Source organism: Muntiacus reevesi, chromosome 13 (genome assembly GCF_963930625.1).
Source record: "Muntiacus reevesi chromosome 13, mMunRee1.1, whole genome shotgun sequence".
NCBI classification, from domain to species: domain Eukaryota; kingdom Metazoa; phylum Chordata; class Mammalia; order Artiodactyla; family Cervidae; genus Muntiacus; species Muntiacus reevesi.
Window position 1 is genome coordinate 27,911,824 of NC_089261.1, and position 26,254 is coordinate 27,938,077.

The window sequence follows — 26,254 nt, forward strand, 5'->3', positions numbered from 1 at the left end:
AAAAGCCACATGAAGCAACAAAGACCCAGCATAACCAAAAATAAAATAAATAAATAAAATTATATAATTTTAAAAAGGAAGGTCTTGAAGGAGGGGATTCTCTCTTTTTGTCCTGTGGCAACTCCTGGCATTAAATAGTCAATGAATGAAGTGGGGGGACAGATGAGGAGGTAAGGCAGGCTATGGCTGACCACGTGGCACTGCAATATCTGGTCCTTGGAAAACAAAGATAACCCATTGTCCAGTCCCGCTCTGATGGCCTCTGACCCCAGTTCAGGGTAGAGAGCCCGCATGTCCTGAGGCTTGGAGTGGGGTTCCTCCCTGAGTGGCCTGGGAGCCTGCCCCTCAGAACTGCATTCTGATGGCTGATGCAACCATCCAGGGCTATTACTGAAGATTGGGAGTGGCAACAAAGATTGTTGAAGATTCTGCATTTCCAAAAGCAATACTTGAAGGTGATAAGAGCAATTCACACTAGTACTCAAGGAGTAAGGTGAAAAGGACTTACTCTTCCCAAAGCAACTGCTGTTAACAGTTTCTCCTGTGAGAATCCAGACTCTTGTCGGCTATGTGACTTTTGAGCCTGCTACCTAACCTCTCTGGGCCTTCAATGTTCTCATCTATAAAACAGGGATTTAATAGTAAGTACCTCATGGAATCACTGTGAAGAAAAATATATTAATATATAAAAAGACAATAGCCTGGCAAATGGTAAGCAATAGTTAGCTGTTATAAATTATACAATGTACTGTATATACGTACATATAGTACTAAGTACCCTATACCTGTATGTGCTCAGTCGCTTTCATGTCTGACTCTTTGCAACCCCATGGAGTATAGCCCGTCAGGCTCCTCTGACCAAGGAGTTTTCCAGGCAAAAATATTGGAGCAGGTAGCCATTTCCAGGGGATCTCCCAACCAAGGGATGGAACTTGCATCTCTTTCGTCTCCTGCATTGGCAGGCGGATACTTTACCATTGTCCCACCTGGAAAGCCCTCTATATATGTATACGAATATATGTATACATTTGTAGGTATTGTATACACATCTCTTTCTCCAGTGACTTTCTAAAATGACAGTGACCAGTTCATTGTTTGAAATCTTGCTTTCATTGAATTATATACTTTGGAGCACTTTTTTTTTGGCCAAGATCCACGGCATGTGGAATCTTCCCCAAGCAGGGATTTAAACCCCTGTAGTGAAAGGGTAGAGTCTTAACCACTGAACCACCTTAGAAAGTCCTGGAGCACTTTTTATCTGACCACCTCTGCCTTTAAGAATCTGCTGTGTATTATTCTGTAGAAAAAATGCACCAGGATTGACCTAACCTTTAGGACTTCTGGGCTATTTCTTCAGTTCGGTGCAGTTTGGGGGAAAAGTTTGTAACTATTGAGCACAATTTTAAATGTTTAACCTGCAATGCAGTAGTTGTTTTTCGAAGAATTTATTCTATCCAGTCCCCAGCCCTGGGGTACGCAGAACACGTCCCAGGTATTAATGGCGACTATGGCAAATGTGCACCGCTCGAGTGTACAGACAAAGGACGTAGTGCAAGGCTGCTGGAGGAGAACTGGCTGGAGGACCAATCTTGGCCTATGCCCAAGCTTGTAGCTCCCATGCCATTCCCAAAGGGGAGGGCCTGTTACTGTCCCCGCCTAACCATTCGATAGGTCCCGCCCCTAACAGGACACGCCCACCATGGCCCCGCCCCACAACCGGCTCCACCACCTACTAAGCGCGGCCGCCGGCCAGGTCCCGCCCCTCCCAGGCCAGACACACACCAGTCCCCGCCCCTTCCTGGATAGACCCGCCCCCCAGGCTCCGCCCCACCCGGCGCTCAATGCGCTTGCGCGGGCGTCTCAGGCTCCGGGCCCCGGCGGCAGCGGCTCTTTTGTTTGCCCGCCGGAGCCCGAGTCGGATCCAAAGCTAGGGTCTCATCCCGGTTCAAGACCGGGTTGGAGTCGAGTCGCGTGCGCATTCCGGGCTGCCCGATGGGGTGCGCCCCCTGCCTACCGCCCCCGGTGTGTGCCGTCGCCTGAGCCCCGGCCTGCCTGGCCCGGCCCGCGCCATGGAGCCCGGCCGCGGCGGCCTGGAGGCCGTGGGCAAGTTCGAGTTCTCGCGCAAGGACCTGATTGGGCACGGCGCTTTCGCCGTGGTCTTCAAGGGGCGCCACCGCGAGGTGAGGGTCAGACGAGCCCGGGCAGAGCCCTGGAGAGGGCGGCCCCCCGCCCCGGGGGTTCCCCCACCTTCAGCTCCAGGGACCCCCTTATCCCTACCGCCGGGCACCCCCCCGTCCCCACCTCCACATCCCAGAGACCCCCCTCATTCCGCCGGGGACCCCACATGTACATAGCCAGGCGTTCCCTCATCTCCACCCTACAGCCCGGGGACCGTATCCCTCTCATAGACTCCCGACCGGTCATCTCCAGGGACCTACCAGGTGCTTACCTGGCTTGGGCAAGGCCTTCAAGGGGTTGCCAGGTTCTCGGCCTTTGAGGGACACCCTCGGTTGGTTTTCAGAAACACGACCTGGAGGTCGCGGTCAAGTGCATTAATAAGAAGAATCTCGCCAAATCTCAGACTCTCCTAGGGAAGGAAATAAAGATCCTCAAGGTGAGCCGACACCAGAAGCCAGAGGGGCGAGGGTGGTGGGTGAGTCCACCTCACTCACCGGAAACTTGGCTTTCTGTCCTAGGAATTGAAACATGAAAACATCGTGGCTTTGTACGACTTTCAGGTAAGGCTTGGGGCTGTGGTTGTGGTGGGGGGGTGTGCTCCCCCCAGGCTGGCCCCAGCGCAGCCTCGGGCCCTGGTGACTCCCGTTCCCAGGCCAGCTAACTGCTGGAGACCCTGTCAGGAGTAGATTGTTCTGGGCCAGCATCTCGTGTTGGAGAAAGGAGCTGGGCACCCCCATGTGGATGGGTGTTGGAGGCCTGATGGGACCTTGGAAACCCCACCTTCAGCCAAGTTGTTGGGTCTGAGCTTCCTCTGGGCATGTTAGGAGAGCTCCCACCCTCCCTGGCCCCTGAACTGCCACGGGCACCAGCACTTTTCCACCGAGGGAGGTCTGGCTACTGTGAGGCCCTCTGGAAGTGTCTGACCCAGTGGTCCCGAAGGTGAGTCCTGTCCCCAGCCCAGGCCTAGGGCTATCCTCCCGGCCTGGACCACCTGTCTGGGCCGCCCGATTGTTTGTTGACATTACTCCAGTGGCCTGGCATTGGCCAGTGTCTCCCTGCGTCAGACTGGGGGAGGGGAGGAGCCAAGGGAGATTCCTTCTTGCTGGCAGCTGGGGCCAGCCACCCAGGCCGGAGGCAGGAGGGAGGCAGGCACCCAGCTGATGAGGCCACCCCAGGCCTAGCTGGCCCAGAAAGCCGAGGCCAGCTTCCCCCAGTGCCCCTGGCCTGTGGGCCTGGCGGTGGGGCCCAGCCTTGGCCCGGGTCTGAGACCCTGGAGACCCAGTTTGGGACCGAGGAACCTGAGGCAGCAAATCTGAGGGCCAAAGTGCTGACTAATGGTTTTGAAACCTGTTTACTGAGGCCACGGGACCAGCCCCTGGCTGAGGGGAAGCTCCCAGCCCGACTGTGTTTTGGTGGCCTCCTCCCTCCTGCCCTGTCCTCTCCCTCCCTCTTCAGAGCTGGGCTGTGGCCTTGGGTGCTGTGGCATGACATGAGGTGACTTGGGGAGGGCCCACGTCCAATGTGACAGCGAGAGCGAGTGCCTGGAAGCTGTGTCCTGGGGCTAAGAGGGCGGCCACCTGTCTCCTCCTCCTCTTTTTCCTCTCCCACTCTTCCCTACCCACCCCCGCTCCACAGACACACATATACACACGTCTCTCCCTTCTTCCCATCCTGGCTCGGCCACACACCTGGTTGTGGGCAGTGCCACTTCCTCCAGGGCTGGCAATGCTGTGGCTTCCCCTGTGCGGAGGAAGTGCTTAGGGGCCAGCCAGCCTCTCCTTTCCAGGCTCCTCACCTGGGGCTCTGTGCTGTCAGCCTTCGGAGTGTAAGGTGGCTCCCCAAGTCCTTAGACACCAGTCTGAGACATTCTTTGTTTAGTTGCTAAGTCATATACGACTTTTGTGATCATGTCGACCGTAGCCCGCCAGGTTCCTATGTCCTTGGGATTTCCCAGGCAAGAATACTGGAGTGGGTTGCCATTACCTTCTCCATTGAGACCTCCATGGGACCCGGGAAGTCATGGCTTTAAAAAACAATTAATGCTTTGAGTTAAAAAACAAAAATGAAGAAGCAGTACAAAAGGGGTGTGGAAAAAGGTGACTCTACCACCCCTGTCCCAATGAGCCCCATCTCCCCCAGAGTGGGAGGCACATCACTGGGGTCAAGACACATCCTCACGCACCTTTTTGCTGCCACACCATCCACTGTTCTACTGTGGTATTTTTGCTTAAGTGTGTGTCTTGGAGAAAGTCTGTGTCACTCCACATTAACTGTCTCAGTCCTGAGGTGAGAAATGACACCCCCTCTCCTCCCAGGAAAATTATCCCCCATTCCTTCTGCAAGATTCAGAGCCCAGGCTCTGAAGCTAGGTGACCTAGTTCCAGTCCTGGTTCTGCCACTTAAACTAGCTGTGTGCCCTTGGACAAGTATCTTAATTTCTCTGTGCCTCCATCTCTTTCTCTGTAAAACAGAGTCTGGAGTTGTTTAGTTGAAACTGGTGTGCTAGTAAGCCCTGTGTGTCTTAGTGTTGTTAATGATTGTGACTGTAGGTGTTATTTGCAGCTGTGGGGCGTTCATGGGCCCATATTCCACAGTTGACCTCACCAATCTGCCGCTGATGGAACATGGGGTTATTCTGGGATTCTGACATGTCAGCAGTGTGGTGGTGACTCTCCTTGATTCACCTTTGCCATGTGTATGTGCAGGGTGGATTCCTAGAAGTAAGAGGATGCGTATTTTAGTTGGGAATAGTTGCCAGATTGTGGTCCATTGAGGATGGACTGTGGAAACAGCAGTGCTGCCTGCGAGAGGGCCTGTCTCCCCACATCCTTGCCAGGAGATCTGTTATCAGAGTTTCATCTTGGCCTCTCTGAGTGGTGGAGGATGGCATCTTGTATGGTTTTGTTTCTCACTTTTGAGTGAGGCTCAGCATCTCTCCTTGTGCGCATGAACACTAGGAATGCCTCCTGCCCAGGGATGTATTCCAGTAGGTCTTGTGATTCCCAAAGCTGGACAGCATGGTGGTGAATGGCATGGGCCCTGTGCCATACTGCCTTTCTGGGCCCAGCTCCCCCATTTGCTTACCTGTGTGACCTTGGGCAAATTACTCAGCCTCCTGGTGCTTCTGTTTCCCAGAAAATTGGAGATTTTAACAGTACACCTGTGTCGTAGGGTGGTTGTGATGACAACTTGAGTCTATATATATATCAAGTGCTTAGACCTGTGCATGCTAAGTCGCTTCCAGTTGTGTCCAACTCTTTGCAACCCTGTGGACTGTAGGCTGCCAGGCTCCTCTGTCATGGGATTTTCCAGGCAAGAATACTGGAGTGGGTTGTCATGCCCTCCTCCTTGGGATCTTAGCAACTCAGGGATCGAACCCGAGTCTCTTGTGTCTCCTATGCTGGCAGGCGGGTTCTTTACCACCAGTACTACCTGGGAAGCCTGCTTAGACCTGTACTTGATACTTAGTAAGAGCTATATAAATATCATTGATTTGTAGGAACTCTTTATGTATTAAGGAAAGCCCTTCTGTGATAGTTTACAAATATTCCCCCTCAGGTTGCCTCTCGTCTGTTGAGGTGGTTTTTGTTTTGGGGCCATATGGAATAGTGACTGTTGTCAGGCCAGGCTGATGTGGGTGGGTGTTAGGTAGGCACTTGGCTGGGATGGGGGATGGGGGGTGGGGTGGGGGATGGGGATGGTGCTCTGTCCTGAGGCCTGCAGACTTGTGGGGAGGCACCTGGAGTCCTGGCCTTTCCTTGAGGGGTGGAGGTTGGGCCCTCGGTCTTACCTTAGCCTGCTGTGTGAGGTTCAAATGTGCTCTTTCTGGGAAGAGCAACCATCCTCGGAATCTGGGGACCAGCCCTGCCCAACGTGCCCCGGGAGGAGGGCCTTCCTGAGGCCGGCACGCCGTCTGGCTGGTTCCCACAGCTGGATGACTCACTCTTGCCAGCCTGGCCGACAGAGCCAGCTTCTTGTGACTTTGGGCTGGTGGACACCTCGTCAGGGGTGGGGGTGGGAGGGGAGGTGGTCTGCCTCCCTGTTGGAACTTTGAGGACAGTGCCAGCCCTTGGCCTTGCTTTTTTCAGAGCCCCGGCTCAGTAGTGGGTGGACTTGGCTGTCCCAGGGAGAACGGTGTCGATTCCGTGTTTTCCGTTCTGGAAGTGTCCCTGCTTTTCCCGAACCAGGGGCAGGCCCGGCATGCGGGAAGAAGAGGGCTGGAGAGAGCAGCCGGCCTCCCCTTCCCCCCTCCCGGGAGCCACAGGCACACAATGGAAGCTGAAGGAGGCTCCCTGCGGACGGAGGGTGGGCCTTCCTCCTCAGGGTGGGGCCGGGCATCCCTTCCTGTCTGGGCGCTGTCCAGGAGAGCCCAGCCTGGGGGCAGGGAGCAGCCTTGCTCCTGTGGGCGGCCGGGTTCTGGCGCTGGCTGTGGCTTTTGCCACCTTGTTGGGAGCCAAGACAGCCCACTGCCCAGGAGGTAACTAGGTCAGTGCCCGCCCACCCACCTGCCCACCAGGCCCAGCCCAGGATCACCAGACAGAGTGGGCTCGGCCCAGCCCGGGAGCTCGGATCCTATTAAGCAAAGCACCTTAGCACCCTGTGGCGGGGCAGCCTCCTACGTGCCTGGGCGCCCGTGCCAGCCTGCCCAGGACACCTGGCCCTGACACCCAGGCCAACCCCGTCCCCAGGGCCTGTGGGCACACCGCTGAGAGACCGAGAGGGTTCGTGTCATCCCGCTTTGAGGGCCTTGCCCGTTCACCTCAGGCGCACAGGTCGGGGCTCCGGTACCCAGCACTTCCCCTCCCTCGCCACTTGTGTGAGAAGCAGAATTGCAGCACCTCTCTGCCCTCCAATAGGAGGACATCACGGGGACCTGCCCAGTCCTCAGGTTGCGCTGGGCTGACTGGTGTGATAGAGGTGGTGGCCCCGTATGCTCCCTGCAGGACCCGGGGGCCTGGGGGCCAGCGCCTCAGTAGTGTGGGTATTCTTGTGTTAATGACGTGACAGACCCCTGAGGACAAGAATATGGCTGGTCATGCTCATCCGCCTACCTTCTCTCGCTCTGGCGATCCCTGCAGCCCCAGGAGGCAGTCAGGAGTCTAGACTGAGTCTGGACTGACCTCTAAGGAGGAGGCCTGCCCTCTGGAGCCCACTTGGTCCCCACTCCCTGGGGGAGTTTGTGAAGACCAAATTTAGCTTATGAGGAGGCAGGCCGAGGCAGAACGTCTTCAGGCTCCGGGTGGGCAGCAGCCTGCCAGGGGCTGACCAGCTGTGCCCTTGAGGCCGCACTGACCTCTCTTCCCCCAGGGGGCCCAGAGAGTCATACTCTTCAGGGATGGGTGGGTGGTGGGGGTCACCCGGCGAGGCCCCAGGTGGAAGGAGGGCCTGGGCACGCAGCCTCCTTGGGAAAGTGTTCCACTGGGGGCCCTGCAAGCCCTGTCGTTGGGACTGTTTGTCGTTGGACCTGGCCTGGGGTTGGCATGAGGAGTGGCAGGACCTTGGGCACATTTCCTAACCTCCTCAGGGAATGGCCGAGGCTTGTGCCAGCCGGCTGGTTTAGTGCCTTACAAGCTGATGCCACTGGCAGGGAGACAGGCCCTGGCCTAAGGGGCCCTCTGACGCTAGGCTTGAATCCCACGTGGTGAGGTTTGGTGGGTGTGACTCCCTCCACCCTGCAACCCTGACCCTCTGTGCCCAGTAGGACCTGCGGGGTATGGGGCGGGCCCCAGGCCTAGGAGCCGCAGGGCAGCGGGCCCTGTGGGCTGGCACCTCGGGAGGGATTGTGTTTGGCCTGCATTTGGAAGCTCCCCGGCTGGAGTAGGTATGGTGGGAATGGGGCTTCCGTGGATTCCCAGGTGCAAAAGCATGTTGTCCCTGAAGCCACAGGGACATCCTGGTGAGGAGGTGATCGTGAGGTGTGGGTGCACCCAGATTTGGGGGATGACGGGCGGTGTGGAGTGCATCTCCCAGCTGGCGGCCCCTCATCCCCAAGCAGGCATGGTGGTGGCATCGTTCTTGCCAGGCCTGGGTGACTCTCTGGGGACAAACACCCCGTGGGCATGGATGCTGCATCTGTCTCCTGTCCTTGTCAATCAGTCCCTGGCTCGGTGGGTGAGTTGGGGGATTTTCTGGGGAGCAGGGGCCCTGAGTACCCACTCTGCTGCCCCTTTGACTGCGTGGCCCAGGTGAGGGGCCGAGCCTCTGGGCCACTGGAGACAAGGGTGCTCCCTGGTGAGTGAGTTTGGGAGCCTGCTCAGCACGTCCACAGAGGTGGCCGTGGTCAGGGTGACAGCAGGTGAGGGAGCAGGTGGCCTGGGTGTCACAGGGAGTGGGTGTTCCGATCTCCGGGGTTATTTCTGGGTCCTTATCTCTGGCACCTCCCTCCGCCCTCTGCTGGGTCCTCTGCTGGGAGCCTCCAACTCTGCTCCTGAGCCTCCATGTGCCTTCCTCTGTCGTGATCTCCCTCTCTCTGTCCCCCGTCTCCCTGTGTGTCTTCCCCCCTGGCCTGGGCCCCCCAACCAGTCCCCATGTGACCTCTTGGGACTCCCTCCCGCCCCTACCCTGAGTTATCTCTGCCCACAGCTGGCCTGGGAGGGCGGGGCCTGCAGGCAGCTCCCACGCTCTTACTCCTGGGGGGAGGGGCAGGGCCCCTGTGGACTTCTGTGGACAGAGCCTGCCCCCCTCCTGGAGGAGCCCCAGCTGGGCACTTTGGAGGCTTCTTGCATGCCTGCTGGGACACAGAGAGTAACCAGCCTGGGGAGGCGGGGTGGGGACGTGTGGAAATGGGCTTGATCCGGGCCCAGCCAGCACCAAGAGGTTTCCGTGTTGACCTCATCCCTGCTCCCTGGGGTATCTCCACTCCAGACCCACAGATCCTCTGTTGGTAGAGCACTGGAGGCGGAGTGGAGGGGTTGTCTTATTACAAGGCACTGACATTTACTCAGGGGGTGTCACTCGTGGCTTTATGTCCCTATTGGTGTGGATCTGAGCCCGGGTCCTCCGTCCTGCTGGGTGGAACGGGGACATGTCTGGGACCTGAGTAGGGGTGGAAGGCGGTGGCCCGCTGCTGAGGGGTCAAGTCTATCTGGGCCTTCTGTGCCCTCCCCCAGAGATCACTGAGAAATGTCCCTCCTTGCAGCCATCTTCCCCTTGGGAGAACCTTGCCTTGAGAGCTACAGGGCCAGCTCACACACTTGCCCTCTTGCATGGGGGTGGTGTGGGTTAGAAGTTGGAGTTCCTGGGAGTAACGTGCTGGGAGGGAATGAGGACTTGGTGATTGGGGGGGGGGGGGGGGGGCGGCAGGTACGGGGGCGGGGCTCTTCCTGGTTTCTAAGACCCTGCAATGTACTGGTGCTGAAGGGGCTTGGGGACCTTGTCCTGACTGGCAGAGCCCCCACAGTTAGGGAAAACCCCACCTGGAGAAGATTGGAGGGGATGGTCTGCAGGAAAGCAGAGAGGTCAGGTTCACACCTGCCTGGTTGACTTGGCTTCTGCAGCCTGTTTCCTCATCAGTGACCTGGGATCTCAAGGGCACCTCCCGTAGGGATACTGGTGGGGGTTCCGTACTAGCCCAGGCAACGGGCCCCTCATTTCTGCAGCTGTGGACCAAGCTAAGGATGCTGGTGTCTCTTCGAGGCCATGGGTGGCCAAGGGCTAAGCTGGAAGCTGGCCTGGTGCTCCTGGCCAGCAGTGGGCTGGCAGCATTGACCTGTAATCCTTTTGGCATCTTTGAGTCTGAAGGCAGGAGAGGTTGCCTTGGCCCAAGAGACAAAGCCCTCGTACCCCAGTTGTGTCATTTTTGCAGGCCTGGATCCCCCACTAGGTGGGTCTACTCGGCCACAACTCGCCACTCAATAGGACGGGAAGTCTGGTCAGGACCTCAGGGCTGGAGCTGACCCTGACCCTATTGGAGTTCTGGGGTTGCTGGGAGCTCTCCCTGGAAGGTGGGGTTGTCACTCCAGCCCTGACATCTCTCCTGGGACCTCAGCCCCTTTCCCAGCCTAGACAAACAGAGTGATATGAATGGCTGCTCCTCCTGTCACTCAGGCTCACTTGGCCCTCAGATGTCCTTATGTCCTGGTCACTAACCAACTGGCTGAGCCCTGGCGTGACCTCTGGAGCCACTGCCTGAGCCCAGGCGGTGTGTTGAGGGCAGCTGCAGAGGCCGGGCGCCCAGGTCACACTGGGGCTAAGCCAGGCTTCCCAGATGGTTGCCAGACTGGGGGACTGGGCATGCTCCCCGCCACCTCTCACTGCCTTTTCTGTGTCCTGCAGGAAATGGCCAATTCCGTCTACCTGGTCATGGAGGTGAGTCCTGGCGGCCAGCTGTGAGGACTGGGAGACTGGGCCCTCCTGGTTCGCAGGCCCCTTGTCATCAGGGGGTTAGAAGTTGTCCTCGTGTCTGTGGGCTTATCAAGGCAGCAGCCCAGCGGCCACAGCAGGGGCTGAAGGGGTGGTGAGCGTCCCTGTTGACCTCCTTGAGAGTTGCAAGGCACGTCTGTCCCAAGTGCCAAGGGAGCAGGTGTCCTGGGGTTGGGTGATGGGGAGACCTGGGCTGGGCTGCAGGGTCTCCCTGGCAGCTGACCAAGACATGTGGCTGGTCTTTTGCAGTACTGTAACGGCGGGGATCTGGCCGACTACCTGCACAGTGAGTGGACACCCATGGCTGCATGAACACCCATGCACGTTCAGGCTCACCCTGACCCAGTTTGAGAGGTGGCCTGACGTGAACGAGCTCTCAGGCCTAATGGTGGCGGCGCCTGCTGGGAAGGATGGAATGGGGACTGAAGCCCTGTTAGGGTTACATGCTATGTCAAAACCATGAGGGATGGCCTTGCAGGGCGGACTTGGTCTGGAAGGGTCACTCTTGAGCTGGGCTCCATTCAGTCTGCTGGGGTTTGGTGCCCTGCGGGGTGTCCTTGTGGCCGCTGGTTGGCGACTCCGCAGGATACAGGCCTGTCCTGAGCGCTCTGGACTCCAGAGATCCCTGGCTATACACAGGGGGCGGGCCTCCCCAGGGTCCTGGCAAAAGTGGGGAGCTACTCTCTCACCTGTTGGATCAGCCCTTCACTGGTTGAAGCTGGACCTGGGGCTTGTCAAGAAGCTGCTGGCCATGGTGTTTACCTTGAGCAGTAGGTGGAGGAAGCTGCTGAGAAGTGGCCCTAACCTGAGAAGGGGCAGGGTGCGCTGGGCAACACCATGGAGCTGGCAGGTGGGGAGGGGACCCTGGAGCAGCTCAGGGTCAGGTGGTGTGAAGGATGGGTTCAGAGACTGCAGGGGAACTGGAGGAGGCCCCTCACTCTGGGTGCCCGGGTGAGCCGCATCCACCTGAACCCTGTCTCCCTGCAGCCATGCGAACACTAAGCGAGGACACCATCCGGCTCTTCCTGCAGCAGATTGCGGGTGCCATGCGGCTCCTCCACAGCAAGGGCATCATCCACCGGGACCTGAAGCCCCAGAACATCCTGCTTTCCAACCCTGGCGGGCGCCGCGCCAACCCCAACAACATCCGGGTCAAGATTGGTGAGGCGGGGTGGCTGGGGCCCGGGGGGCCCAGGGGCCTCAGCCACGCTCCTCACACATCTCTCCTTGCCTGCAGCCGACTTCGGTTTCGCCCGGTACCTGCAGAGCAACATGATGGCAGCCACACTTTGTGGCTCCCCCATGTACATGGTAGGTGGATACCCCCAGCCCCTGCTGCCTTGTCCTGTCAAAGGGGGCCTCCAGCCACACGGGAGTGGGATTCCCTCCCGTGTCCAGAGCTGAGCCCCATCCTGTGGTCTCACCTTGGATGGCAGGCGACATGGATGTACCATTTGTTCCCTGCCATGTCTATGGCGTTTGACACTTGGCTGGTGTCTGTTCTGACTGGGTGGCACCTGGCTGGTATGTGTTCTGATTGGCTGACGCCTGGCTAGAGGCAGACTTTGGTCAGCACAGTTCAGTGTCCATGCTCACCACACAAACTTGTACACCCCGCAGGCCCCAGAGGTCATCATGTCCCAGCACTATGACGGGAAGGCAGACCTGTGGAGCATCGGCACCATCGTGTACCAGTGCCTGACAGGGAAGGCGCCGTTCCAGGTGAGGGGCCCAGGACGGAGGGCTCCGGTGCAGGTGTGGGCATGCTCGTCTCTGCAGCCTGCCATAGTCGTGGATCATTACAGTCCTACAGCCTCCCCTCCACTTGCATGACGTGGTCACCCAGCTTCCCACTGTGCAATCACTTCAGTGCCCTGTCCTGCTTAGAGCCAAGGCTGGAGTCTCCACTGGCTCTGGGACACTCCTGTGTGTGTCCATGTGTATGTCTGAACCAAGTGTCATGGCCTCCCTCCCACCCATTCCAGTGCCGGAGTGAGCCAGGACGTTGATACCAGGACCCCAAGCTCTGGGGTGTACCCTACATTTGGAAGGCAGTGGCCTGTCCTGTGCTGGACCCCAGAGGCGCATGCCTCTGAGCCCACCCCACAGGGACACGCATCCTGCAGTGACCCCACGGCCTGACCTGGCAGCTCTCCTTTGCCACCAGCTTGCCCCAGAGCCTCTGTGCCCAGTGACCTAGGCTAGCCTCCGCCCCCGCTCCCTCCCCCTGCCTACTGTTTTCCCCGTGTGGGCAAGCACAGGGCTGTCCCTGGCTGGCATGCCGGCCTTGGGAATGTTGTACCCTCGTGCCTGGAACAGTGCCTGGCACATCGCAGGGCTCAGTGAATGATTAATGAACACGCATGTGCCAGCCGTGTGTTATCAAGGGAGGCAGGGCCCTCTTGGGGAGCGAACTTACTCTGGGGCCCTCTTCTGGAGCTGGCGCATGGGCTACTCTTCAATTTCAAGAAGCAAACAACCAGTTACAGCAGTTACCCAGAAGTCATCCCCAGCAGGTGGGTGGAAGGCCCAGCAACCTTCTCTGGGTGCCCTCGGCCTCCGCCTTTGTGCGGGTCCCCGCAATTCCACAGACTGAGTGGGGAGAAGGGACGCCCCTTCCTTGGATGCATGTGAGGGCCCTCAGTGTTCAGACAGACAGGCTAGCAGTGCTGGACCACGGACCTTTTCAGGGTCAGAGGCTCAGAGTGGGCAGTGGCCATGTGGCGCGGGCACTCACACCTCGCCCCCTGTCCCTGCTTTCCAGGCCAGCAGTCCCCAGGACCTCCGCCTCTTCTACGAGAAGAACAAGACGCTGGTCCCCACGTGAGTGCCCCTCCCCTGGCGGCAGACCCCCGCCCGCTTCCTCTCTGCCTCGACCAGACTGCCCTGTCAACGCTGTGTTCTGTGCCCCCAGCATCCCCCGGGAGACCTCGGCCCCACTGAGACAGCTGCTCCTGGCTCTGCTTCAGCGCAACCACAAAGACCGCATGGACTTCGGTGAGTGCCAGCCGCCCGGCCCCCCTACTCCTTCTGATAGGCCTGGGGGACGGGCCCTTCTAGCTCTTGGCCCTGCACCCCTCATCCTGCACCCCCAGCTTCCAGGGCCCCTGTGACCACAAGTGAGTGGGTTTCCCCGTTCCCACAGCTCCTTTCCCAGCTGCGCAGATAGAAAAACCCCCACTTGTGCAACAGGCAGCGTTGCTGGGAACTGTCGGAAGGGTGGGTGGAGCCGGGCCTGGGCCACACTGGGGGTGCCAGATGTGTTCAAGAGCTGCCAGCTGGGGCTCTGTCTCCCTCTGCGCCTGGCGTGAGGCAGCCAGGACAGGGGCCAGAGCCTGCTGGAGCTCAGGCCCACAGGAAGGGATGGTGGGGGCCCAGCCTTCACCCTGGGAGCCCTGGTGTCGGACCCTCCTGAGCCCTGGCCCAACCTTTCTCCTGCAGATGAGTTTTTCCATCACCCCTTTCTTGATGCCAGTGCTGCTGTGAAGAAGTGTGAGTTCCCTGAGGGTCCTAGGATGCCCGTGCCTCCCTTCTCCCCATGGGCTTCTTCCAGCCCCACCCCAGGAGGTTGGGGGGTACCAGCTCCCCAGTACTGCTCCAGCTTGTAGTCCCCAGGGGCCCCTGAGGTTCGAGCTCAGCTGACTTGGTGCAGCGGGATTGGGGAGGTGGGGGCAGGGGCCTCGCACGGGTCCTCTGCCTGCCTTCCTCTGGGGATGGGGTGGGGCCCCGGCCAGCTTCTGTCCTCGGCATGGGCGGGGTGGGAGCGTGCAGGGCCCGCGGAGCATCCTGTGCTGACGTGCGCTGGCCCACACCCTCCCCCAGCCCCGCCCGTGCCCGTGCCCTCGTACCCGAGCTCGGGGTCTGGCAGCAGCTCCAGCAGCAGCTCCACCTCACACCTGGCCTCCCCGCCGGTGAGTCACGCGTGGGGTCGGGGCTACGGGCTCCTCTCCCCTCGGCTTTGGGGCATATAGACGGCTGCAGGAACCCTGTCGGGGCTTCTGTCCTACCCCAACCCCCACATTTACTTCTGCAGTGCTGTCTGGTCAGATAACACCAGACTTGCACATTCTGCTTGTGGCTGTGGAGTGGGTAGAAGTGGGTGAAGTCCCCTTTCAGGGCCTCCTCCCCACTCATGTCCCGGAGGCTGACCTGATGACCATCAGTGGGTTCAGGGCTGCATTAGCTCTGAACCTTATTGTGCATGGGCGGACACGGACAGGGGCCCCGGGCAGGATTGTGTGCAGGGGTCCCTGTGTTCTGGGACCCAATTCCTACAGCCCACGTTCCCAGCACAGGGCTGGGGAGAGGTCTGCCGAGGTTGTGCGCAGGGTTGGGGGCACTGGGACTTGAACCTCCACCTGTCCATCCGTCCGTCCTGCTAGGCAGGGATCAGGGCTGGACTGGTGGCGGAGAGAACACCTCTCTGATGCCCCGTCTGCTGAGCGTGGCGCAGGGCTTGTACACGTCCCAGTGCGCCAGGCTGTACGACCCTTCACAGGACGGAGGGAGAAGTGGAGGGTCGCCTGAAAGCGGGTCTCTCTGGAGCTTGTGGGAGTGAAGCGCCTCCTCACCCTGGGGGTGAGATGATTGTCCTTGTGGGGAAGTCGCAGGGCAGGTGTGACCCAGTGGGGAGAAGATCACATAGAGCCCTGGCCTCTTCCCCAGCAGCCCCGCTTCCCCCAGGCCCTGGGCCTGAGTCTCACCGGGCTCCCCTCTGACCCCCAGTCCTTGGGGGAGATGCAGCAGGAGCTCCAGAAGACTCTGACCTCCCCGGCCGAGGCCGCTGGCTTCCTGCAGGGCTCCCGGGACTCCGGCGGCAGCAGCAAGGACTCATCCTGCGACACCGACGACTTTGTCATGGTCCCGGCCCAATTTCCAGGTGAGGGGCCCCCCACGGGGTGGGCAGGGGGCTCATTCCAGACGTGCCAGACACACCCCTAAGAAGGGACTCGGAAGCTCCCACCCCAGATGAGTTTGGTCATCGAGTCAGAGTTGAGTCCTGCCTTTGGCCACGAACAGGCCCTGCGCCCCGAAGTGTCCAGAGCGTCCAGAGCACCTGCCCATCTGTATCTGAGTTGTAGCCTCTGCCCTGCAACCCTTCCAAAGCCCTGTCCTGGGGTCCTCGGTTCCTCTCCAGACCCTAGATGCTGGCACATCTCTCACTGGCCCTGGTCACCAAGACTGCTGAGATGGGGCTGGGTGGGAGCCAGCCCTGGTGTCCAGCGGGCCACCCTGAGCCTGTCAGCTTGGCTCTGATGCAGAGGAGGGGCTCGGTACCCAGCCGAGGGCAGCACAAGGAGGGCAGCAGGAGGGAAGGTGGGAACCTGAAGATCCAGGAGGAGGAGTCAGACCCAGATTGGGAGGTGCGGACACCCAGCCTGAGGTCATGGCTCAAGGCTGGTGGGCAGGGGAGGTACCAGGGTCTCCTGAGTCCAGACAGGCAGTGTGAGTGCCAAAGCAGGGACAGGAGAGCACTGGGCCCCGCATGGCCCCCACCACCCCAGGAGGAGGTGCGGGTCCAGCCTGACCCATCTCCTGTCCACAGGTGACCTGGTGGCTGAGGCAGCAGGTGCCAAGCCGCCACCGGACAGCCTGATGTGCAGTGGGTAAGCATCCCCCAGCCCCGTGCCCCTTGACCCTGTTTTGGGGGGAGGGCAATGCCTGCTCTCAGGTTCTCTTTCAACCCTCCGGGTCAGAGTTTGGGCAGGGCCAGGTCTGCTGTGCCCAGTGCAGGATGGAGTCCCGAGGGTGACGCCAGAGCCTGTGTGCCCGTTTGTCCTGAGTGTGGGGACTGCCTATTGCTCTGTCCCCAGGAGCTCGCTGGCAGCCTCCACAGGCCTGGACAGCCGTGGCCGGACCCCGTCTCCTTCGCCGCCCTGCGGCAGCTCCCTTAGCCCCTCAGGGTAAGTGGGGCAGGGGCCACCTGGGCTCCCCTTGGCGTCACAGCACGCCAGCGCCAAGGCGGGCCGTGCAGGAAGCAGTCATGTCCAGAGGCTGGGCAGGCTGCCAGGCCCCTCATGGGTGGTCCAGCGGAAGGGAGGTTTTGTGGTGGGAAGGATGCAAGGTGGGGGCTGGGGCCCACGGGGGCTGTAGAAACTGCCAGAGACCAGTGTCATCAGCCCCGCTCCCTGAGCTTGTAGGGCTAGGGGGCAGGGATGCCCAGAACCCACAGGAGCATCTCACTCACTGTCCTCTGTCCCTTTCCTACTGGCTGGTCCCAACCAGAAGCCACCTGCCTGCAGAGGAGCAGGGAGGGAGTGCCAACAGATAGTCCCCGGTACCCACTGGAAGCAGTAGTGGCCGTGTGCAGAGACAGGGAAGCAGGTGGCTGGAGTGGCCTCTGCCCCAGGATATTGGGCCTGCAGCTCAGCCCAGTGCCCGGCCTGCAGTGACCCTTACTCTGTCCCCCACCACAGCCGGACTGGCACGTTCTGCAGCAGCAGGTGTGGGGCCTCTGTCCCCATCCCAGTCCCCACGCAGATACAGAACTACCAGCGCATTGAGCAGAACCTGCAGTCACCCACCCAGTACCAGACAGCGCGGTGAGTGCCGGGGCCCCCCACCGGCCAGGCTCGTCTGTGGCAGGAGCCCCACTTGGGTGGTGCAGGGCCATCCCTTGAGTGCGGTCAGCAGGCTGAGCACTGTGTAACTATCAGTGCCGCCACCTGCTTCGTGGACGTTCTGGCACTTGAGCTGTATGGTTGGCTGCTTGTGTTTGTAAAACTGATGGTGATTTGTGTTAAGTTCCAAAAGAAAGTAGGGAGGGATACATTTTTAAATTAATTCCCAGAAGCCCCTCTGAGTTGGCAGTCACCCTGGCAGGGACTGGGGACCCCCAGCTGGTTTTGGCTCCTGGCGAGGCCCATTATTTGAATGGAGGGGGACAGACACGTGGCATGCTCGTGGCCCTTGCCGAGCGTGGCTGGGGACCTCACACCTTATACCTGCTTATCCCCAGGTCCTCCGCCATCCGCAGGTCAGGCAGCACCAGTCCTTTGGGCTTTGCACGGGCCAGCCCATCACCCCCGTCCCACGCTGAGCACGGAGCCGCCCTGGCCAGGAAGCTGTCCCTGGGCGGGGGCCGGCCATACACACCGTCTCCCCAGGGTGAGCCTGTATACTGCTGGGAGACCCAGCCTCTGAGCTGGGACTGGGTGTCTCCACCCTGGGGCAGGGGAGGGTCTCGCTCTCCATCCCATGTTGACCCTGGCAATTTCTCTTTCCCCCAAGTCGGAACCATCCCTGAGCGGCCAGGCTGGAGCGGGGCACCCTCCCCTCAAGCATCTGAGATGCGGGGTGGCAGGTCCCCTCGTCCAGGTGGGTGCAGCCCCAGTCTAATTGATGGGTTTGAGGGTGGGGCTGGGGAGGGGCAGAGGAGCTGGGCTTACCTCCCCGGGCTGACCTGTTACTGCTTAGAACAGTAGTTATCTTCCTGTCCACAACTATCTTTTTTTTTTAAGATTTATATAAGTATAATTTTATGTCTTTATTTTTGGCTATGCTGGGTCTTATAGTGCTCTGCAGGCTTTTCTCTAGCTGTGGCGAGCAGTTGTGCAGGCTTCTCGTTGTGGTGGCTTTTGTTGCAGAGCACAGGCTCTTCAGTAGTTGCAGCACACAGGCTCAGTAATTGCAATTCCTAGGCTCTAGAGCACAGTCTGATTAATGATGGTGCACAGGCTTAGTTGCTCCATGGCATGTGGGATCTTCCCGGATCGGGGATCAAACCCAGGTCTCCTGCTTCGGCAGGTAGATTCTTTACCATTGAGCCACCAGGGAAGCCCTCCTAATCATCAGTTCTTATGAGTTGAAGAGAGAAAGAAAATTCCATAAGATTGTTTAACAAGCTCCAGCCTTCAGGTTATGGAGGCTGACTTTGGGGTTCACATTCAGCCCCCACTCCTGTCATGCTGTGTGATCTTGGGCAGGTGTCTCAGTGTCTCTGTGCCTGTTTCCTAAGGTACACAGTGGAGCATGGGTGCAGTAAGGCTCGGGTGACTGAGGGTAAAGAGGATCCTGAGCAGGCTGGGGACCTCCATACACGATTGGCTGGTGGTTTGGGCGGGGCCAGGCGTCCATGGACGGCTGTGACTGGGCCCGTCCTGTCCCCTCCCAGGCTCCTCTGCGCCCGAGCACTCTCCCCACGCCACTGGACTGGGCTGCCGCCTGCACAGCGCCCCCAACCTGTCCGACCTGCACGTCGTCCGTCCCAAGCTGCCCAAGCCCCCCACGGACCCACTGGGGGTGGCGTTTGGCCACCCGCAGGCCAGCCCCCCCCAGCCCTCCCACGGACTTCAATCCTGCCGGCCCCTGCGTGGCTCGCCCAAGCTGCCCGACTTCCTGCAGCGGAACCCCCTGCCCCCTATCCTGGGCTCCCCCACCAAGGTAACAGGGCCCCAGACCTCCAGGGGATGGGTGGGAGTGACGCTGTACCTCTCCCACGTGCCTGGGCCACTGGGCTTTCTCCCTGGTGGGATTCCCGCAGGACATGAGGGTCCCCGGAAGCCGGAGGTGGGGCCTGCATGCTCCAGCACAGCCGGGCCTGCCCTCTGCACCCAGATCTTTTGCACCAGCTGGTGGCTGACTCCATAAATCTCCCCATTTACACGTGTAGTCCCGCGATGAAGACTGGCCCCCAAAGGCAAAACATCTCTTGGCCCTTGATGGGAAGTGTCCTGACCTGGTCCAGTGTCCAGAGCACCAGAGAACCTAAGCTGCTGCCATGGGCAGATGATTTAACTCATTCCTGGCTTCAGTTTTTCTGTATGTGAAACGGGGCTAGGACCTGCAGCCACCTGATGGTGTCCCTGTGAGGGCATAGATGCACACGTGTGTGCCCGGTGTGGTACATGTCTACATGTGTGCCTTTGCTCCAGCACAGGACGGAGTCAGCCACACACAAGTCCCATTTCTTTGCTGTGAAGCCCTGGGTCAGTGAGGGCTGGGGCTTTGTGGAGGCATGGGGCCTTGCCGATTCAGGCCAGCACTGCTGACCATGTCAGGATGTTAGTGTCACCGTGCGTGTCATTCTCAGCACCTTCCCTGCCCCTCCTAGACTGTGCCCGCGTTTGAGTTCACCAAGACCCCCAGCTCCCAGAACCTGCTGACCCTCCTGGCCCGGCAAGGTGTGGTAATGACGCCGCCACGGAACCGGACGCTGCCCGACCTCTCCGAGGCGGGGCCCTTCCAGGGGCAGCAGCTGGGCCCCGGCCTGCGGCCCACCGAGGACGCCAAGGGCCCCTTCGGAAGGTGAGTATTGAGGATTCCCCCAACACTGCCTGGGGAGCTGAGGCCCGGCCTGCTTGCTGTTTGCACCTCACTCCCTCCACCGCCCCTCTGAGCCTCAGTTTGCACATCTGTTCAATGGGTGACAGTAACTGCCTGGGATGGGCAGGGCTGGGCACGCTGACCAGGCTGTGAGGTTCCCCAGGCCCTGCCTGGGGGGTGTGGGGAGCCAGCCCTGGGAAGTGGGTAGACTGGTACCCCCGAGGCGGCTCACGGCACCTCTCCACCACCCTTCACCCTGCAGGTCCCTCAGCACCGGCCGCCTCACGGATCTGCTCCTTAAGGCTGCGTTTGGGACGCAGGCTCCCGACTCAGGCAGCACGGACAGCCTGCAGGAGAAGCCCATGGAGATTGGTGCGCCGGAGGGGGCCAGTGGGCAGCTCTCTGGGAAGTGGGGGAGCCCATGGTGGGAGGAACCTGAGCGCCTCTTCTTACTCCCCCAGCGCCCTCTGCTGGCTTCGGAGGGAACCTGCACCCAGGAGCTCGCGCTGGAGGCGCCAGCAGCCCTTCCCCCGTAGTGTTCACAGTGGGCTCGCCCCCCAGCGGGACCACGCCACCCCAGGGCCCCCGCACCACCATGTTCTCAGGTGAGGACCGTCTGGTGGCCTCGAAGCTGCAGTTAGTCCGTGGCCCATGCCCTCCTTCAGGAAGCGGGAGGGGCGGTGGCTGATGGCACCCGTGGAGCAGGGGTGGTACCCTGGGCACCGGGGCACTACCCCCATGCTGAGGCCTTGGGAGGGTCCTCCTAGTAGGGTCAGGGGTCCGGGGCTCAGAGCTGCCTCTGGGTGGGCACAGGTCACACAGACAGGCCTCTGCAGCCCCACCCTCTGAACTTGAGGGTCCCACCTGCAGTGGACGGAGGCCCGGGAGTGGTGAGGCCGCCACTGTGGGCTCTGCTCCCTGGAGGGAGAGGAGCCAGGTGGTGGGGACCAGACTTGGTGTCTCAGCGTGGCAGAAGATGGATGGGGAAGGGGTGGCCGTGGTGGGGGCCCCTGCTCACCAGCCCTCTCCCCACAGTGGGCTCCTCCAGCTCCCTCAGCTCGGCCGGCTCCTCCTCCGCCCGCCACCTGGCGCCCGGGGCCTACAGCGAGGCCACCCTCGAGGTCCCCGCCCCCCACTGCTGCAGCTTTGCCGACCCTGTCACCGCCAACCTGGAGGGGGCCGTGACCTTCGAGGCCCCCGACCTCCCCGAGGAGACCTTGATGGAGGTGAGGGCGGGGGCCAGGGCAAGGCCGGCATGATCTCTGGGCAGGGCTGGTCACGGGGCTGTCGAGGTCCATCGCTCAGCCGCCCCGTCTCCCCAGCAAGAGCACACGGAGATCCTGCACAGCCTGCGCTTCACACTCATCTTCGTCCAGCACGTCCTGGAGATCGCGGCCCTGAAGGGCAGCGCCAGCGAGGCGGCCGGGGGGCCCGAGGACCAGCTGCAGGAGAGCGTGGTGGCCGACCAGATCAGCCTGCTGAGCCGCGAGTGGGGGTGGGTGTGCCCAGTGGGTGCCCAGCGGGGAGGCCGCCTGGGCTGTGGGCCCCCCCAGCACCCTGACACATTCGGGCCGCCCTCCAGTTTTGCAGAGCAGCTGGTGCTCTACCTGAAGGTGGCCGAGCTCCTGTCCTCGGGCCTGCAGACCGCCATCGACCAGATCCGGGCTGGCAAGCTCTGCCTATCGTCCACCGTGAAGCAAGGTGAGTGCAGATGGCTCGGGCTCCCAGCAGGGTCGGGGCAGGAGGCTCTGAGCTCGTGGGGGAAGACAGGGAGGATACAGTGATGCGGGAGGCCTTTCTAAGGTTACCTGGTGCAGGCCCCATTCAGGTGGGCGAACAGCCAGGGAGATGGTAGAAGGCCAGGTGCAAAGGCCCTGAAGCATGACCCTGTGTGTCTGGGGGTGGGAAGGCGCTGTGTGTGTTGCTGGGGCAGAATGCATAGGAGGTGGGGTCAGAAAGCTGCCCCGGGGATGGAGTGAGTTGCTCCCTACTCCGGAGGTCAGTCTGAGCTGCGAGGTCCCCTCTTGCAGTGGTGCGGAAACTGAATGAGCTGTACAAGACCAGCGTGGTGTCCTGCCAGAGTCTGAGCCTGCGGCTGCAGCGCTTCTTCCTGGACAAACAGCGGCTCCTGGACCGCATCCAGAGCGTCACTGCCGAGAAGCTCATCTTTAGCCATGCAGTGCAGACGGTAGGACCTGCGGGACCCCGCGTGGGGAGGAGCTGGGAGAGTGGGCCAAGGAGTGGGCAGGGCTGGTTGATGGCCACAGCTCTGCCAGACTGCAGAGGGCATTGCTCCACCATGCTGTCTGCTCTGCCAACCAGTGATACACAGGCCCCTCCAGCCCCAGCTGGGAGCCCAGAGCTCACCTGAGCTTCAGCCCCACAGTGTAGCCCCATAGTCCAAGTGTATCTTTGGCCGCACTCCTCTCTAAAACAGTTTTCTTACGAAGAAAACAGGGGACCTGGTTTTCAAGCCTCTTCACAGGCGAGTTGGTTTCTTCTGCAGTAGAAGAAACCTGTGCAGGCAGTCCAGCTCAGAAGACACAGCGTGAAGACAGCTAGGGGCGTGGAGGGGCCCTGCTCAGTGCTCTGCCTCTATTGCTTTCCAAAAAGAGTGGCTTCTAAGGCAATCTCTGACTTATGAAAAAAAGTCCCTTGTAGTAAAAGCAATGTTTGAATAAACATTTGGGAAAAGTCTGCCTTCTCGTCCCCAAACTCCTGGGGTGACCATTGCTAAGTAATGCCATCGCTGGCCAGCACTAATAATGACTGGGACCAGGTCCAAAATAATGAGTGGGATCAGGTCCAAGGGAGCCCTCTCCCAGGTCGCAGTGCTGACCTGGGGGCAGAGCTAGCCACCCTTGGGGTCTGACCTGCAACCCCGACTGCCCGAGGTGAGCAAGCATCTGTTTCAGCCTCACGTGACTTGGACAGCACCTGCACCACCCTGCCCTGTCTCTCATGCCCTCCAGCCTGCAAGCAGGCAGCCCCGGGTCCTCCTCCCTGTTGGGGGGCAGCCAGACCCAGCCTCCGCCCTCGCCCGGCAGGTGCAGTCAGCTGCCCTGGACGAGATGTTCCACCGCCGGGAGGACTGTGTCCAGCGCTACCACAAGGCCCTGCTGCTCATGGAGGGGCTGCAGCAGATTCTCACGGACCAGGCGGACGTGGAGAACATCGCGAAGTGTCAGTGCTGCTGGTCCTGGGGGAGTGGGAGGGGGCAGCCGGGCACCCGCTCACTGGGTACCCTCTCTCCCTCCTTCACTGCAGGCAAACTGTGCATTGAGCGGAGACTCTCGGCCCTGCTGACCGGCATCTGTGCCTGACCTCTTGGAGGCCTGGCCTGTGCTGCCGAAAGGACTGGACCTTCTCTGCAGATCCCTGGGACGGGGAGCAGTGTGCTGGCCAAGCTGAAAGAGACAAGCCTGTGGCCTTGACACTGCTCACTGGTGCTGGGGAAAGGACCTCGGCTCCCCACCCAGCGGCCAGAGCCAGGCCTCAAGCCACGTCTCCATCTCCTGGGCTCCTCGGCCGTCGACTTCAAGGCGGTGGAGGGCCCCACCCAGAACCTCAGCACAGGCCAGTCCCCTGGCCTGGCTAATGGGCAGAACTCCTAGCCCAGCCAGCGATCGGAACTTCTCTCTCGGCTGCCTCGATGGCAGGTGGGGATGCATGGGCATCCCCCGACCCCACCCAGACCCCAGGGCCGTCATGCTGAAAACAGGAGGCCCTGAGACCATGATGCCCACTCAAGCCAAAGCCGCCAGGCCTGCCCAGTGGATCCACCCGGGAAAAGGTGTATCCTCCTGGCTCCCTCCGCTGCCCTTCCCTGAGACTACCACCCAGCTTTGTGAATCACCCAGCACTTTATGCAGGCGGACTGGACCCAGGGCTGCCACTCGGTCCTGGCTGTTGCACTACGAGGCGTGTGTGCACACCTGTATTCACATGTATGTGTGTAAACAGCCCCGCGAGCACGTGTGCTGTGCCCGCCGCCTGGGACCCTCTTTGGGAGACAGCCGTCTTATTTAAATGTTCTTTTAGGGACGGACAGTACGAAGCACCGCGCTTCCAGAATCCAGCACAGACGTTGCAGTCTTTCACATTTTCTTCCTGAAACGTGTCTTATTTTCTGCAGCTCTTTTACTTCTTTTTCTTTTTTTAAGAAAACTCATACGAGTTGATGTTTTGTTTTGAAAGGGTGGGAGCAGATCAGGGACAGCCTCGGCAGCAATGCCGAGACCCGGGGGCTGATGGTGCTGGGCGCATGTGCTCTGCGCTTAGCTGTCTGCCCTACCCTCACCCTCACTTCCTCCCTGAAGATGGTGGCAGGTGATGACCGTATTTGTGCAAAAGCCTCCCAGTCCAGCTTTCACAGTACGTTTTGACATCAAGTCATCCCCCACACACCCAGGTCCTGGCCACATTTCGGGGGTTGGCGGAAAAGCCCTCTTCCAGGCCCTAGGGTGCCCTTCCTTGATCTGCCCAGCCCTGCCCAACTCCTCTCAAACCTGTTCACAAGGATGCAGAGGGGGCCCCAGTTCATCACCCACAGCTTTGAGGTCTCACCCCAGGCCCAGGCGAAGACCCTCATGTGTTTGTCTCTTGGTGATACTTGAAATCTTGCCTCTGTGCTTGGACCTAAAAGCAGCAAGCATCCCTGGGACCTGTTTCTGTCTCATCACCAGTGACTTGAGTTTCTCCTCCAACGCAGAATGTGTTCTTATTTATTGCTTTATGATCAGCTGGAATCAGGGCCACTGGGAGGCCAGGGCCATGGGAGTAGCCACTCGCAGCTCTGTTCGCTGCCAGCCTCCCAGGGCATAGGGTGCGTGCTGCCAGCCTGTCCTGTTCTCCATGACACAGCTCTCCTCTCGATCTACCTTAAAAAACGTTTTGTGTGACCCCCACTCACACACATACACCTTTATGTTAAATTGTGTAATATCAATTTAAGGAAATAAACGTCTGGATTTGTTGAGCTGCTGTTACTGATGGTTTGTCACTGTCTTGTTCTGTCACCTCCTTTCTCGGTCCCCCCATCCCCATGTCCTGCAGCATCACCTGGAGTTTGGGGATCAGGCTCAAGTCAAGGCTGAGGAGCTCAGTCTTCTGGGGGTTCACTGGCCGCCGGACCGTAACAGCAGCCACAGCATTTCCATCCCCACCCTCAGTGCAGGAGGGGCCCCAGCTCCACACTGGTGTGGGTGTGAGAGTTGATTTGCACTACCCTGATGGTTAGTGACTCCAAGTGTCTTCTCACAGGTTTGTCAGCAATTTCTAGGTCTTTTCTATTTTAAGTTCCTTACCCATCCTTGAATTGGATGGTTTCTCTATTGTTGAGTGGTAAGGTTTGCATTTTTTAAACTACATATTGTTTCAATAGATTAAAAATAACTCATTAAGTTACCAAAGAGGCTAACCACAATGTGAGACGAAAGTTCGTGGAAAGGTAGCGTTAAGAGGAAGTGGAAGGTGGGGCCCCAAAAGGCCGGGTCCCAGCAGGGCTGCTCCAGTCTGGCTTCCTGGAGCGCGTGCTCCCTTCTCTGTAGACAGGAAGGGTCGTGCTGGTGGAGAGGCAGCCCCTTCCGTTCTGTGGGGCTCCCACGTATGTTAGAAACGCCAAAAGAGGATTAAGACAACCATGGCATTTTGTTGTCACGTTTAATAGACTTCATTTCTTACAGCAGTTTTAGGTTCACAGAAACGTGCAAGAAGTACAGAGAGAGCTCGCACATACTACTCCCTCTCCCCTTCTGCCGCCTTCACTGCCCCATTAATAACTTGCATGGGTGAGATTCATCTGTTAGCACTGTTGAACCGACATCAACACATCATCACCCAGAGTCCACGGTTTATGTTGTGATTCACTCTTGGTGCACATGCTGTGGGTTTGGACACGTGTACAGTGATGTACCATTTCAGTATCATTTCACTGCCCTGAAAAATCTGCACTGTGTTCATTCCACCAATGTTAATCCCCATCCCTTTACTGTCTCCATAATTTTGCCTCTTCCAGAATGCTGGAATCATATCGTGTGTTATTTATTCAGAGTGGCTTCTTCATGTCTTTTCATGGCTTGATGGCTCATTTCTTTTCAGTGCTGAATGATACCCCCGTCTGGAGTTACCAAGTTTATTTATCTGTTCGCCTACCAAAGGATGCCCTCTGGCTTCTCAGTGTTTATGGGTGAAGCTGCTACAAACTTCCCTGTGCAGGAGCCTGACATGAAGGGGGGCCCAGGAGAAGTGGCCGGGCCTCGGGGTGCAGAAGCACACAGGAGGGGCTGGCTGCCTGCTTGCTTTCTGCAGACCTTGCATTGCATGTTCCTGGCATGCTCACAGGGACCCTCAGCCAGAAGGCCCCACTCAGGGGCCTGTCCCACTTCAAACTGCCCCCTGGGCACCTATCCCAGCCTCACAGGCTGCAGTGTGCACTCCACAGGTCAGAGAC

At 59.6% G+C, this 26,254-nt stretch overlaps 1 protein-coding gene across 3 annotated transcripts; it reads left to right on the forward strand.

Annotated features, from left to right (window-relative positions):
* The first annotated feature begins 1,857 nt into the window (after positions 1 to 1,857).
* ULK1 (unc-51 like autophagy activating kinase 1) lies at positions 1,858 to 24,781 on the forward strand. Of its 3 annotated transcripts, none has more exons than XM_065904111.1 (28): positions 1,858 to 2,180; positions 2,522 to 2,614; positions 2,697 to 2,738; positions 10,453 to 10,485; positions 10,789 to 10,825; positions 11,527 to 11,700; positions 11,777 to 11,850; positions 12,160 to 12,261; positions 13,304 to 13,362; positions 13,454 to 13,536; positions 13,981 to 14,031; positions 14,362 to 14,450; positions 15,208 to 15,418; positions 16,085 to 16,145; positions 16,353 to 16,442; positions 16,956 to 17,081; positions 17,498 to 17,646; positions 17,770 to 17,856; positions 18,653 to 18,921; positions 19,592 to 19,785; positions 20,066 to 20,175; positions 20,265 to 20,408; positions 20,839 to 21,029; positions 21,126 to 21,298; positions 21,386 to 21,504; positions 21,834 to 21,991; positions 22,851 to 22,986; positions 23,071 to 24,781. In XM_065904111.1, the coding sequence occupies exons 1-28, from the start codon at positions 2,070 to 2,072 to the stop codon at positions 23,124 to 23,126; spliced, it is 3,222 nt and encodes a 1,073-aa protein (XP_065760183.1). In that variant the 5' UTR covers positions 1,858 to 2,069; the 3' UTR covers positions 23,127 to 24,781. The 3 variants fall into 3 exon arrangements, with proteins under 3 accessions (XP_065760183.1, XP_065760184.1, XP_065760185.1); XM_065904112.1 differs by having other exon boundaries at positions 17,516 to 17,646; XM_065904113.1 differs by having other exon boundaries at positions 15,265 to 15,418.
* Positions 24,782 to 26,254: the final 1,473 nt, after the last annotated feature.

Bases quoted from the DNA above. Each gene is read 5' to 3' on its own strand.
- ULK1 (XM_065904111.1), top strand. From the start codon at position 2,070: ATGGAGCCCGGCCGCGGCGGCCTGGAGGCCGTGGGCAAGTTCGAGTTC. The intron at 13,363-13,453 runs GTGAGTGCCCCT...CTGTGCCCCCAG, and splicing joins AACAAGACGCTGGTCCCCAC to CATCCCCCGGGAGACCTCGG. The intron at 21,030-21,125 runs GTGAGGGCGGGG...CCGTCTCCCCAG, and splicing joins CCGAGGAGACCTTGATGGAG to CAAGAGCACACGGAGATCCT.